Below are 13,357 nucleotides of genomic sequence, written 5' to 3'. Positions count from 1 at the left end.
TTTTGCACACTTGCTTTATGCCAATAAGATTGTTTCTTCCATTTTATAATCTAATAACAAATGAAAGATCATATATCAGGATCTGCCTAGCCTCTTTAAAGAAGCTTCGGGGCGATACTCTTTCTCCAGCATTATTATTATTATTATTATTATTATTATTATTTCAACTGGCTAGGTTGCATTATATATATATATATATATATATATATATATATATATATATATATATATAAAACTAAAGGTACTTAGGATTTTAGTGTAGCATTTGAGAAAATTCAATGTATATTCAAACAGTATAATAGTATAAAGATGATTTTGCACTTTATTATTCTTAATAATTTTTTTTATACAGAGGATAAATTATATTTTTTATGAGATTCAAGTGATTGGGAATTCATTAGGTTTCAATTAGCGCTTCATGAAAATTAAATTATTCATTATTTAAAATTAATTTTTTATATTTTTATATCGTTTTAATATATTATTTTTAAAAATAATTTTTTAAAATTTAAAAAATATATTATTTTAATATATTTTAAAAAATAATCATTATTATTTTTAATATAGTTTTTAGACCCGGCTCGGTCTAAGGCTAGGGTCCGGGTTTTGACCGGGTTATTGGGTGGTAAAATTTTTTTTTTAAATCAAAACGATGTCATTTTAGTAAAAAAATAAAACAAAAATAATGGGTTGCAACCGGGTTTTAACCGAGTTTTACTGAGTCAATCGAGTCACACATAATTTTTCTTTACCTCTATTTCTTTTTAACCCGATCTAGTTTTAATTTTAATTTAGCCGAATTTTAAATTAACTTGATGATTTGGGTTATGTTTCAAAACTATAATTTTTAAAATAATCATCTGCCAACTCGTGTTTCTTGAGTATAGATCCAGAAAGCAATAGCTATTTGACAGAATAGTATCCTTAAATATTGCGGGAGGTGAAGACAAGATGGTTGCCACGTTGGCCCAACACCAAATCATGATTTAGCCCAACTTTACCGTTGCAAGGCCCACTGCAGAAACAACCTTCAATCTCCATGGAGGATTGCAGGCCCACTTTCCCACCAGTCTTGTTGTACCCTCATTAACATATTTTGTGGAGACAAACCCATTAATTAAGGGACCAGTCACTGTATATCATCTTAATCAATTATGGGTGTTCATATCAACATCACACAATGCATCTTTAACCTTACTTTAAATTTTTTTTTTAATTTCCATCAACCAAATTAAAAGGAAGACACATTTAATTATCACACAAAATAAAAGACGAAAAAAATCAGCATCAATCGGTCCTACCGAGTCCAAGACAGCTCTCCATAAATGGCTATGGCTTCCATGGATGAGAGGGTAATATTTTAATTCAAGCGCCGTGTAAGCAAATAATACTTTATTGTAAATGCATTTGCACTCCAGGCTATTGGATCGCATTTGCATCCCATATGGGGCATTTCAAGAAACAGTTTGACCATCACATCATAAGCATGTGTCAAGTGTCATTGGATCACATGCCTTGCTCCTCGAAGTGATCATAGCTTTCTGGACTCAAATGCCTCGTTTGTGTTCTTATTTCCAACTGATCTAGGCCATGGCCATGGCCGTGAGCAAGCAAGCAAGAAAACAAAACAAAACAAAAAAACCATTTTGTTAATGAATTTGTTTCTCACTGCCATCTAGGTTAAAGTCTTGGAAAAGGAGGCAACAAAACAAAAAACCGCATCAATTCAGATTTTATTAATAACCCGTTTATTTTTACATTTCAAAAACAAATAAAAAATATTTTTAAAAGCAGAAGGTATTTTCAATACCTTCTGGATTTTGTTGCTATTATCCCGAGTCTGAAAATGCGATAACGTATGATGAATATTTTATTAGTTAGAATAAAGAGAGCTTGCATAACAGTTTATTTTAATATATTAAAACCAGCTTCCATCACTCTAAAAAAGGTGTGCAGAGGTGCAAATCTTACCACCCAAACTAAAAAAAAAGGAGGCAATTCTTCTTTAACTTTTGCGTTCTTATCGAATTCTTGGACGGGGGCCATGCAGGGAAAGGCTCTAGATTGCCTTGCACGGACAGGAGAATCCCTATGCTGAGAAGTACGAGTAAACTGACGAGCTTAGAGCCCGCCACTGTTAAACAAGAACTGGAAACAATGGTCAAAAAATGGGTAGCTGGGATATCTAGAGGGCTTTGTTAGGTCACTGATGCTCTAGGGTGGGGTACCATGCACCTTCGCACAAATCTTTTTAAGTCAATGTATGACCAATAACAACGCATGTTCTATTCTATTCTATATATGAGGTGCAAGACTTCAATTAATTAGTAGTAATTCTTAGGTGCTCCCTCTCTTTCATTTCTGAAACCTTGTTGTCTCTGAAACCCAGCAATCCCATCAATCCAAGATGCTTAGGAGGAGTGCTACTCCAGACATGGACCTTCCAGTACAGAAAGCCCTCCAGATTAAGCAAGATGACAAGTTTTTTTCCAGGCTTCTGTCCAGGGAAAGCTCCATGGCTAACCCTTCTTTTAGAGTGTATTATGGTGGGGTGTCTGTTGGTGTTCCGTTTGTGTGGGAGTCTCAGCCTGGTACCCCCAAGTACACATTTTGTGAAAAAACACTCCCTCCTCTAACTCCACCTCCCTCTTACTATACAAATTCTGATAAAAAAACCATCAAGAAACACTCAAGATCCAGTCTCTTACAGTTGTTATTTTCAAGGAACAATCTCAAGAAAAACAACGTGTCCACTTCTGCAACAAATTTGTCACCAACCCCATCTTCTGCATCATGGTCATCTTTGAATTCATCAAGCCTTCTGACTCCACGAAAGTACCATGGGAGGAGCAGGTATTCTAGCCGTGGATCGTCATTTGATTCGAGGGTTTTTGAAGATGTTGAAGAATCACACATGGGATCTCCTACTTCAACTTTGTGCTTTGGCATTAGCCGGAGAAATGCCAGTACCGGTGGGCTTCGAGGATGCTATGGTGTGTGGTAGCCAATTCTTGGTCATCGTTGTTGTTCGATCTGGCCTAGGAACTGTCTAGAAATTCTCAACATGTTTATGCTAATGTGTGTTTTTTCTGTGGTTGTGTGACTTGAACAGCCATGATTAATGATATGTTTTTTGAATGTTGTTGAAAACACAGCTAGTTTATTTTGCTACTGTGACGTATCTAATTAATTCAGCGTCGTCTCTGTTGTTAGAACTTCAGCATCTTCCTCTAAATTTTGCACACACAAACAATGAAATTACTTGAACCTCTGGCTCAATTTAGCAACCGATAAACACCGTCATAGTGTGCATGAAATTATCAGTACCCTACTGGTCATCCATCATCTCTAATTTCTTACTAATTACTATGATAATGCATTGCCTTAATGAGCATGATTCTCAAGCCCTCAAGAACACGCTTGGTAGGGCATTAACATAATTTTGGAGGATACATTTTAAAGTGGGGTGCAATTAGTAACTGATTGCTGAAAGACATTGTTGTTAGAAGTTTCTGTGTCTCTATCTCCACCTCTGTGATTATTTAATGCAAAGAGGATAGATTGGTACAGTTTCCTACCAAAATATTTAATTTCACCATAGCCCTTTTGCCAGGAATCTTTTGGCTCTGAGTTGTCCTCTGTCATATTGAAATCTTGTCATAATTTGTAAAAAGAGAACATCAAGCTTCTGCCTGTCTCTAAATAAGATCAATTAATGAGTTGACTCACCGACCACACAATTATTGAATCAAATGCATAATTGTTGCATGTATGTGTAATCCCTGTTCATCTTGCCTAGTTTGGGCATTATTGATTTGCTGCTTAAGACAAGATCAGATCTTGCTCATACAATCCAAAAAGATGAGCATAAACAAAAGCAAAATCAGATCGAATACAAAGCTCGGGGAAATTTCTTCATAACCGTGAATCATAAACAGTTCGTTCTTAGAAAAATCCAATTAGTCAATGTCATGGGCCCAAAGCATCTGTACTTTAAGAACCTAAAGAACAAAAGAGCAGAGAAAGATGTACTACTGAAGGATCTCATTTTGTTCTTTCTAATGACTGACAAAGAAGACTAGATGAGACCGAAAAACCTCACAAGAAAGAAGATTCCAAAATGGAAATCCAACGACTAACAAATAACAGTTGCTCAAGCTTTGCTTGTGTCCAACTTGTCGGCAGTTCAGCCTGCTAGCATCACGAGCGTGTTTCACAGCTGTTCTGTGGGATTGTGTTCCATGTTTACCGATATGTTAGGGATTGATTTGGCTTTACACGGACAAACCATTAAAGTTTCCACGCTTAAAACTTCCAGATTCTTAAATCAATTACAGTAACTAGGCTCCTTCAGCTGCTTCAGAAGCAAGACAGCTTTTGCTTTTCTGTTCTTTCTCAACATGTGTCTACAATATCGATGAGAGGCGAGATATTGATGAATTAAAATCAAATCTGAGAGTTTTCATATGATAATTCATTGAAGAAAAATTAGCAAGAAATCATCAAACATTCTAATGAAATAGTTTTTAGAACTCAGAAGCTCATATCAGGGACAAGAATGTACAATTTCATCTGTCCCATCTGCATCACTACATAGATTGATATTTTTGTGTAAAAATGTAGATTGATTATTTACAAAGCCTAGAATAGAACAATAATAAGCTGAGTCATGTCTGAAATTTCTACTCTCCAGCTCCTCAACAATCTGTGGTTGTATAGTTATCATCACTTAAACAAGTCTTTAGCAGCATAAAAATTGATCAGTAATCGCATGTAAGCTGATGGAGACTGTTAAAGATAATCAATGCTTCCTAACCAAATTTGGTTACTTCATGAATTGCATTTGCTAAATAACTCACATTGCCTGTGGTAACACCAGCCATACTGCATGTGACAAGTGCAGTCATATCAGACAGCTTATGTTATTCCTATAGCTCATTAAATTAATATAAAAGAAAATGAAAACACCTATCTTAGGACTAGATCTATGCATTATTTCTTAGAATATAGGTTTACCTCATACGTCCATCAAGAGTCATGTAAATGTGAAATCCCCTTTGCAGCCGATCAACCTGCTCAGGGGTCAAGCCAGAGAAGCAAAACATCCCAACCTGCAATTAGGTAATTTTTTAGCTAAATGTTTAAAGTCAAATGCTAAAATTTCAGTTCCTTTTTCTTTGTTGAAGCAGCATGAATTGACCTACAATGTTAAACTACTAACCTGATTAGTTATGTGTTCCCAATTGAGTGAAGAACTCAATTGCTCAAGGCTTTTCCGCAGAGTAGTCCGCAGATTTTGAATGCGATTTGCCATCACCTTATTTTGCATGTATGATCAGAAGGCATATTAGATACCGATTCGTTTATTTAATTGAGAAATAATAAAACAAAACAGGATAAAATAACTCGTGATAGTATTTACCTTCACCTCTTGGACCCAAAGTGCTTTCATATTAGGATCACTCAAGATACCTGAGACCAGTAATATACCATGAACAGGAGGACTGCTATACATTGCCCGGGCAATCTGCTGCAGTTGACTTTTAATTGCAACTGCTTGCTTTGCATCATTGCAGAGAACACTGAAAGAAGCAAAAGTAACTGATATCAGAATTCAAACCTAAAGACAAGTCAAGAGGGTTAGAGGTGAGGACTTTTAGGTTACTTGACCAGCAACCAGACCATACCATTTGACTATCATTCAATGGCAGTGAAGATAATTTGGTATGGTTTAGGACTGTGTCAATTACTTTCTCTGATTTTGTGTGCTATTTTATGCTTATCACTACTCGCAATCTATAATTAACTCAAACAGGTGCGGAAGCTAGCTCTCAAATAACTCTCTGCTCTAATAAAGCAGGAGTAAAACCGGTCTATTCCAACCTTTGAAAATGAAAAATATGCACACAACCTCAAAATATAATCCAGAATGTGCACATACTTGAGACAACCAACTCGATGTCCATATAATCCCATGTTCTTTGCAAAGGATTGAGCACAACCTATTAAGTTCCCATCTTCAACAAAAATCCGGATTGATCGGGCATCCCTGTCGAGGTCCCCACTTGCAAAACCTTGATAAGCCATGTCAAAGAAGGGAAAATGATTTTTTACCTAAAAAGAAAAAAAAAAACAAAGACAGACTTAAGTTGACTATCTGGATATGCAGAAATGTGGCGAAACACAGCATCTGGCTTAATTACCTTAAAAAGATACGAAATTTCTCTCCACTGTTCCTCGGTAGGGTCAACCCCAGTTGGGTTGTGAGCACAAGGATGGAGTAAGAAAAAAGAACCATCCGGGGCATTCTAAAGAAACCATCAAACAAAATAAACTAATAAAACTCGACAGTTGTTTTTACTCCATATGTTGCATGGATTAATATAATGCAGCATATTTAGTGCTCTTCTAAGCAAGTAGACATATTCAGAAAGGAAACAGTTAAGATAGAAACGGCAAATGTCTGAGACAATTCATGATTAAACAATGAGTAATGCAGAGATAGCCTTCTCATTGCTGATTTTTTCATGTGCCTCTTAGTCACAGTGAATGACATGGTGAGTGTATTAGAAACAATAAAAATCTTTTGAATTATCAAATAAAGAATTATTTGAGTGATAAATTCTAGTAAACTGCTATACCTTGACATCATCCATAAGAGCAGAAAAATTTAAACCCTTTGAATCAGGATGGTAGTAGTGAAAAGTTCTCTCTGGAACGAGGGCATCTCTCCATATGTTATGGTGGCTATACATTGCGCAAGATTGAAGGTCATTGACAGAAGGAAGCTCATGCATTAGTCCAATTTAAAAATCCAGCTTCAGATACCTGAGAAATAACCAAGAATACCAAACAAACTTACTTGGACCAAGTTGGATCAGTCATATATATTTGAGATTCAGGATAGAAACGCCTCTGGAACTCAGCAAAGAGACGACATGCACCAGTTCCTGATAGAGCTTGAACTCCAGCAAACCTCCCTTCTTTTATAACATCCGAATTCTTTCCATAAACCAATTTGACACTCTCCTCAACCAGTTTTGAACTCACTGCAGAAGAGACCGACTCCCTGCCAACACCTCTAAAAAGTTGAGACTTAAAAACATTCTGCAGCAGAGAGGGGTTTTCGCGAAGAAGGAGAAAGCTTACATTCAACAAAATGGTTTCTGTGATTGAACAAATATATTTGGAACATGTGGTAAGCATGACTAACCATTTCTCTGTAAATTTTGCCTAAAAGTTTTGCTCAGTAAGACTGAAGCAAATCCACATTTTACTCCTTCCTTTTATAATCAAGAGGTTACTTATACAGACAGATTGACACACGAGATTAGATTAATTCAGGCACATTAATCACTATTGACAATTACAATTCGAGAACAACCATGATTAAGGTCACAAATATGTTGAGATTGTCATTTTTAAGTTATATCTGCAGTGACCATAAAATAAACTATTTATGCTAGAAACAAGAACAACATCACACAAATACATCAAATTATGAACCTTCAAGTTACAGAGAAGTTTTGGACAAATGAAAAGAAAAGTAAGTGAAAAGCCAAGTTCACTTCTTGATAATTAGAATTGGGATTTCTAAAAGATAGAATTGTAAATGAACACATCAACTATAAAAACAGTATCTTGATGAATACCAAGCTAATGCACTATAAACAAGTAATTTAAGTAAATGAAACTCACAAGAAGTCACAACCAGCAATCTTTGCCTCAGCCTCTCTAACGCATTGAAGGACAACAGGTTTCCCTTCATCATCTCTATAAGCTCCCTAAAAATTGAAGCAACAAGATACTATTAATTCACAACCCACAAAGGACTGTACAAGAAACACCATCAATGGATCAATAAATAGTAGGAATAGAAAGATATACCACTCCAAGATTGATCTTTGTGGGACTAGTGTCAGCAAGAAAAGCCTCAGTTACACTATTAATGGGATCTTTTGGAGCTGGGGCTACATGATCCCACCATTTAAGTGCCTTGTTACCTGCTGATGTTGAGAAGCATCTTGATGTTCTTGTCAAAAAGCACTTCCACATGATAAATAATCTTCAATCTCAGCTAACCCAAGAAAGAGAGTAATGTCCTTATATTCATCTTGCACAGAGATGGAGGGTAGCTTCAGTGGGCTGTCATATATCTCTTCCATGGTTTTTCTAGCAATTGTTTTCCTGTGGGCTAATGGTATTTGGTTCTAAAGCTAGCACCAGGGTTTACTAGTTCGCTGCTAATCTTTCCTCCTGGGCCACCAGAAAGTGCTTGACTTTGACCCATCTTTCCTGTATATCTTGTCGGGTTTATCCCTTGTTAGTTTTCCGTTAATTTGGTGTTTTTTTTTTTTTTTTTTCCCTTTTTTCAAATACTATCTAGAAAACTACAAACATATATAGCACTGTCACCGATAAATTATATAGGCACATAAGAAGGTTTAGCCTAATGATTATGTATTTATTAACTTTTATTTAAGGTGTATTTGGAAATAGGGTACAATTGTATTTTTAAAGAAATTTTAAAAATTCATTTTTTAGATGTTTTTGAAACATTTTAATGCATTGATTTCATAAATAAAAAATATTATAATATATTTTTAAGTGAAAATAATTTTGAAAAATAATATTTACCATATTTCTAAATATACCTTTACTAATTACAATTTCTCAATTGTGTAATTGGGAAAGATTATTACATTAGAAAACTTGGAACTTCTTAAATCTTCTATTGAATTAAAAATAAATAAATCATATTGGCCAAATCTAATTAATCTAAGCCAAACCTATATATTGTTTGCTTGATTTGGTTGAAAGCATAGTTTTAAAACTCGACTTGGTTTGGCTGGTCGACTCGAGACTAGAACCGGACCGAGTTAAAAAGAAAATAGGAAAATAAAAAATTTGGTGTAACCCAGCAAAACCTGGTAAAAAAACCCGGTTGTAACCCGCTAACTTTTGTTATTTTTTTTTTACTAAAACGACATCGTTTTGATTTTTTTAAAAAATAAACTCAGGCAACCCGGTCAAAACCTAGAATCCGGGTCTTGGATCGGGTCGGTCACTGAACTAAGTCTAAAAACTATGGTTGAAAGATAAGAAAGCAAGGTTGAGAATTTAAATCCAGAGAAATCTGAATTTTTATATATAATATTGTTGTTATTTAATATTTTTAATTGCATATGACTAAAGTGAATTTTTTAATCAACAAGATGCGAGTGGTTGTGAGTTTTATTTGACTAAAATCTCCTGCACTACATCACGATTTTTTACATGTTTACATCTTTATAGATATCCTTATTTTATATTATACACCATTTTTATTTAATTCTCATTCCCTTTAATTCATAAAAAGCTCTCCTTATATATATATATATATTCCGATTCTTGTTCTTTCTTCTAGATCTAGATTAAATCAATAAAAATAGATTTCTTCTTCTCCAACAAACAAAAAATCCTTCTCCTTTAGTGAACAAAAAGTCATAGTTATTGGACTGCTTATATTTACAACTGTTATATTTGATTTTTTTTGTTTGAAAAATAAAATAAAGTTACAAATTTTAAAAAATTGTTAATTTATAAATCTAGTATTAAAAAGATAGATGCTCTACTATCTTTCTATAGGCTGAAAATTTTATAATGTTTAGGGGGTAATAATAATATCTTATTAGTTATTTATCTCATAAATATATACGGACAAATCTTATTTTTAAAAACGAATGGTAATATACAATTATATTATTTACAGTAAGAGTCCTAATTAAATAAATTTATTCAACATTAGAAATAAAATTATAAGTTTATTAAAGTATATGAAGAAAAATGTAATGTTATTCAAAACCTACGGGCTACTGTCCTCCCCATTACCTTCAAGGATCCGTCACTGCAACTAGTGTATACGGTAGTTTTTTTCCACTCGGTAAGTGTGGTTTTTATGTGTAAAGGTTTTTTGTTTTTGGACTTCTGTTTTCATAGATTGATATTTTTTTTTAGTTTACATGTCGTAGTTTTGAAACCCGGCGCAATTCGGCGGGTTGACCCGGAACTTATTGTTGAAACCGGATCGGGTTGAAGAAAAAATAGGAGAAGAAAAAATCTGATATGACCTGACTATCCCGGCGACTTGGTTGGCCTGACAAGACCCGGTCAAAAACCGGTTTCAACCCATTAATTTTTTTTATTAAAACGACTTAGTTTTAATTTTTTTAAAAAATAAATTTGATCCTAACGACCCGGTCAAAACCCAAAACCCGGATCTTGAATCGGTCAGGTTGAAATTGTGCTATATTTATATTTGTAGAGAGGAAAAGACTAACACAGTAAAATTAAAATCAATACTTTATGATTCACACACGAAAAGTTATAATAGAAGTCAACTGAATAGTGTGAAAAAAAAAGGAAAAAAAGAAGAAGAAGCACACAATTCACAGGTATTCTCTTAGAAAAACAGAGTTGCATATATATAGTACACAATTGAAATGTAATAGTCACATGATTCACCTCACACACAGGAGTTTAATTTCTCACAAGAAGATGTAAATAACCCTGCCTTATTTAACAACACATTGCTTGAAAAATAATCAAAGAAATATATTTCTATATTATGCAACCCAATTAAAGAGCAAACATTTCAGTTCACCTTCCTGCAATTCAAACGAGTTTGTCCTTGCTTTCCAGTCAATGGCTTTATATTCCCCATCTTCACCATAGAATTTGCAAAATCTGTCCAGAAAGCGTTGGCATTTGAGCTATAAGCCTTCACCAAGCTATCAGTTGAGCCTCCATTGAAGAGGGCTTGATCAGAGTGAAATAACCCTCTTTTCTTCAACAAATCGTTATAGTATGAAGCATCAAAGTATGAAGGAGTTGGGTTTAGAGGAGCAAGGTTTGAGTCACCTCCAGTGCTCGGACATGTTAATTTGCGTTCTCTTGCAAAATTAGGGTCGATGTTAGCTTCATTGTAGATTCTGGCTCTGAAGGTAAAACACTGTGCAAACCCTATAGTGTGGGCTCCAGAGAGAACTACAAGGTCTTTCTCATTTAAACCATGTTTTTTAAAATTGGTGATTAGGGCTGGGAGGTCCATAGACGGTGCTGGGATGTCACTGTTCGCGGTGGTTATGCTAGCTGTGGTCGAGTCTCTCCTCCCTAGCTGCACCGCCCATGTTGGCCCTCCTAGCTGCACAATATACATAGCTGTTCAGATCCCATAGACAGATGGGGAGAAAATCACGTGAAACAAAAAAGAAACAATCACAAACAAATACAGCGTTTAATATGGCGAATGAATTCACTATAATCGGAATAATTTGGAGAATTCTCAACCCTAAACCAAAGTACTGCAATGTGAACGAAAATTTTATATTTTTAGAAATGGACGACATCAAATATAATAAATGGATACCGAGCCGAATCATGATATAAAGTAGGAAAAAAGCCTCATGTCTTTGAATGTAGAAATACGGGTACGAGACATGCTCATCAAAACAATAATATTAGCTGACTATGTATGACAATTTGTCTAAATTACATGGAAGTGTAGAAATGATAGATTAAGTACATACCGCAACCACGGAATCACGAGCTGCAACTGCTAAGATATCCGCGCAAGAGACCACTGGACGTCCACAGGCTTTGTCCACTTCCAACTTGATTCGGTCAATAACTTCAAATCCTCTAGCTGAGTTGTTGTTAGGTTTCGCATTCTTTTCACTATCAAAGGCGGATGTTGAATCCAAAAGAATTGATGCATCACAACCCTGCATGATCATAAGTACAGAAACCAAATCAATCACAAGAACACGTAGTTGAGACTTGTCATGTGATAACTAATTAGGATATGGGTTAGTGCAATACATTGACAAAACAATCATGGAAGTGTAGACGTAGTAGAGAAGCACCCATGCGTCTTTCGTTGTAAACTGCAGCCTCAACAACTCGTTTGATAGTTGGTAAAGCTTCGGGACACACATAATCATAGTAATTTGGAGATAGTACTTTTGAAGAAGAAGCTGTGGTAGCAAGAGCCAACACAAGGAACAAGGTAGAAATTAGGCTGGAGATGCCAAGTGAAGCCATGTTTAAGTCACTAGATTGAACCCCAAGCAACTCCAAACCTGCGGTGATATATTTAGTAAACAATTCTCTTTGCCTATGAGTTAAATAACTTCAAATGGGTATTTATAGACAGGGAGAGGGAAATTAAGTCGTTAATATATATTATTCTAGGACTTGGCCAATCTTGTGACTAATTCTGAGAAGCTTAAAATTGTCAAAACCGCCATTGTCATGGCCATGGATATAATAAATGAGGTAAATAGCGTGTTCTAAAAAATGGTATGATTTGGTCATTACAAGTTATCTAATGACTGCTTCCTTTATTGTTTTAACTACTCCCTTGCATTTTTTATTCAGATAATTCTTCTATATGTGATGAATTTTTCAACGCACCTAATTTAATTTCCTAGGTTTTGCTAGACTTAATTACAAATGTGATCAATAAAAAAAAATAATAAAAAAAACTTAAGTAACAACACAGGCTTCCACTCTTGTAATTGTGATATATGCAATGCTTGAGCGCCGGGCAAGAAAAAAAAACAATTAATTTAACCATAATTTTTAAATGACTAAAGAAACTGAAATGCTAAAACCCGAGGTCCTCAGTATATGCTTGATTTTTTAGAAGGTGTGTACTTGCTAGCTAATTAAGATATCTTGTAATGAAAATAATGATATTGCTGTGCCTTTGGAAAATTTTCTTCTCGAGAATTACTTCGTCAAAAGAATTCTGTTCATTTAAACGACTCACCTAATCAATATTCTAGTTGGCTTTTTTATTTTTATTTTAACAAGAAGCTTGTCAAGATTATCAATATTCTAAGGTTTCGTGTTCTGTATGCCATTTGGCACATGAATCATGATTATCAATATTCATCATCATCAAGTGTTGAACGTTCACAAAATCAAATATTGCACGATAGATTATTTCAAACTTCCCGTATTAACTAAAAATTGCTTTTATTAAAAAAAAATTGCTATAATTTTTTATATATATTTTTAAATAATTTTAATATGCTGATATCAAAAATAATTTTTTTAAAAAAATTATTTCAATGTATTTTCAAGTAAAATATACTTTGAAAAAGAGCCACTATCACAAAAACTCTTAAACAATTATATTTGTAAGTTTCAAACTCATAATTTACTTTATACCTTAATGAATACTTTGAGAGGCAAGAAAAATACTCATTTAATTAAAATTTTCATGTTCATAATTGGTTTTTTAAAGATGTAATATGTTCACATCCTATTAGTCTTATTTATAGATAGAGATATTTAAGTGTTAATCTATCTA

General features: G+C 34.3%; 3 protein-coding genes across 6 annotated transcripts; 1 reads left to right on the top strand and 2 right to left on the bottom strand.

Moving 5' to 3' along the window:
* Nucleotides 1–2,407: 2,407 nt before the first annotated feature.
* Nucleotides 2,408–3,004, top strand: LOC118048286 (uncharacterized). Its single transcript, XM_035057892.1, has one exon. The coding sequence runs from the start codon at nucleotides 2,408–2,410 to the stop codon at nucleotides 3,002–3,004; it is 597 nt and encodes a 198-aa protein (XP_034913783.1).
* A 606-nt stretch (nucleotides 3,005–3,610) lies between these two features.
* On the bottom strand, nucleotides 3,611–8,300 carry LOC118048142 (aspartate aminotransferase, mitochondrial). Of its 4 annotated transcripts, none has more exons than XM_035057709.2 (10): nucleotides 7,888–8,300; nucleotides 7,699–7,784; nucleotides 6,863–7,081; nucleotides 6,642–6,747; nucleotides 6,204–6,308; nucleotides 5,942–6,114; nucleotides 5,423–5,582; nucleotides 5,222–5,317; nucleotides 5,017–5,111; nucleotides 3,611–4,406 (listed from the first exon to the last, which is right to left on the bottom strand). In XM_035057709.2, exons 1-10 carry the CDS (start codon nucleotides 8,053–8,055, stop codon nucleotides 4,328–4,330), a joined length of 1,287 nt encoding a protein of 428 aa, XP_034913600.1. In that variant the 5' UTR covers nucleotides 8,056–8,300; the 3' UTR covers nucleotides 3,611–4,327. The 4 variants fall into 4 exon arrangements, with proteins under 4 accessions (XP_034913600.1, XP_034913602.1, XP_034913601.1 ...); XM_035057711.2 differs by having other exon boundaries at nucleotides 3,615–4,406; nucleotides 6,863–7,069; nucleotides 7,888–8,295; XM_035057710.2 differs by lacking the exon at nucleotides 3,611–4,406 and adding an exon at nucleotides 4,489–4,884 and having other exon boundaries at nucleotides 7,888–8,292.
* Nucleotides 8,301–10,433: 2,133 nt separating this feature from the next.
* Nucleotides 10,434–12,146, bottom strand: LOC118048143 (cationic peroxidase 1). The gene is made up of 3 exons (XM_035057715.2): nucleotides 11,860–12,146; nucleotides 11,568–11,762; nucleotides 10,434–11,182 (listed from the first exon to the last, which is right to left on the bottom strand). The coding sequence occupies exons 1-3, from the start codon at nucleotides 12,079–12,081 to the stop codon at nucleotides 10,634–10,636; spliced, it is 966 nt and encodes a 321-aa protein (XP_034913606.1). The 5' UTR covers nucleotides 12,082–12,146; the 3' UTR covers nucleotides 10,434–10,633.
* Nucleotides 12,147–13,357: the final 1,211 nt, after the last annotated feature.

This window comes from Populus alba, chromosome 6 (assembly GCF_005239225.2).
Source record: "Populus alba chromosome 6, ASM523922v2, whole genome shotgun sequence".
NCBI lineage: Eukaryota > Viridiplantae > Streptophyta > Magnoliopsida > Malpighiales > Salicaceae > Populus > Populus alba.
This window is presented reverse-complemented; position numbering and strand designations above follow the sequence as displayed.

Bases quoted from the DNA above. Each gene is read 5' to 3' on its own strand.
- LOC118048286 (XM_035057892.1), top strand. From the start codon at position 2,408: ATGCTTAGGAGGAGTGCTACTCCAGACATGGACCTTCCAGTACAGAAA.
- LOC118048142 (XM_035057709.2), bottom strand. From the start codon at position 8,055: ATGTGGAAGTGCTTTTTGACAAGAACATCAAGATGCTTCTCAACATCA. The intron at 7,082-7,698 runs GTGAGTTTCATT...TCAACTTTTTAG, and splicing joins ATTGCTGGTTGTGACTTCTT to AGGTGTTGGCAGGGAGTCGG. The intron at 4,407-5,016 runs GTAAACCTATAT...TCGATATTGTAG, and splicing joins ACTCTTGATGGACGTATGAG to ACACATGTTGAGAAAGAACA.
- LOC118048143 (XM_035057715.2), bottom strand. From the start codon at position 12,081: ATGGCTTCACTTGGCATCTCCAGCCTAATTTCTACCTTGTTCCTTGTG. The intron at 11,763-11,859 runs GTATTGCACTAA...ATGATCATGCAG, and splicing joins TCCATGATTGTTTTGTCAAT to GGTTGTGATGCATCAATTCT. The intron at 11,183-11,567 runs GTATGTACTTAA...TATATTGTGCAG, and splicing joins CTCGTGATTCCGTGGTTGCG to CTAGGAGGGCCAACATGGGC.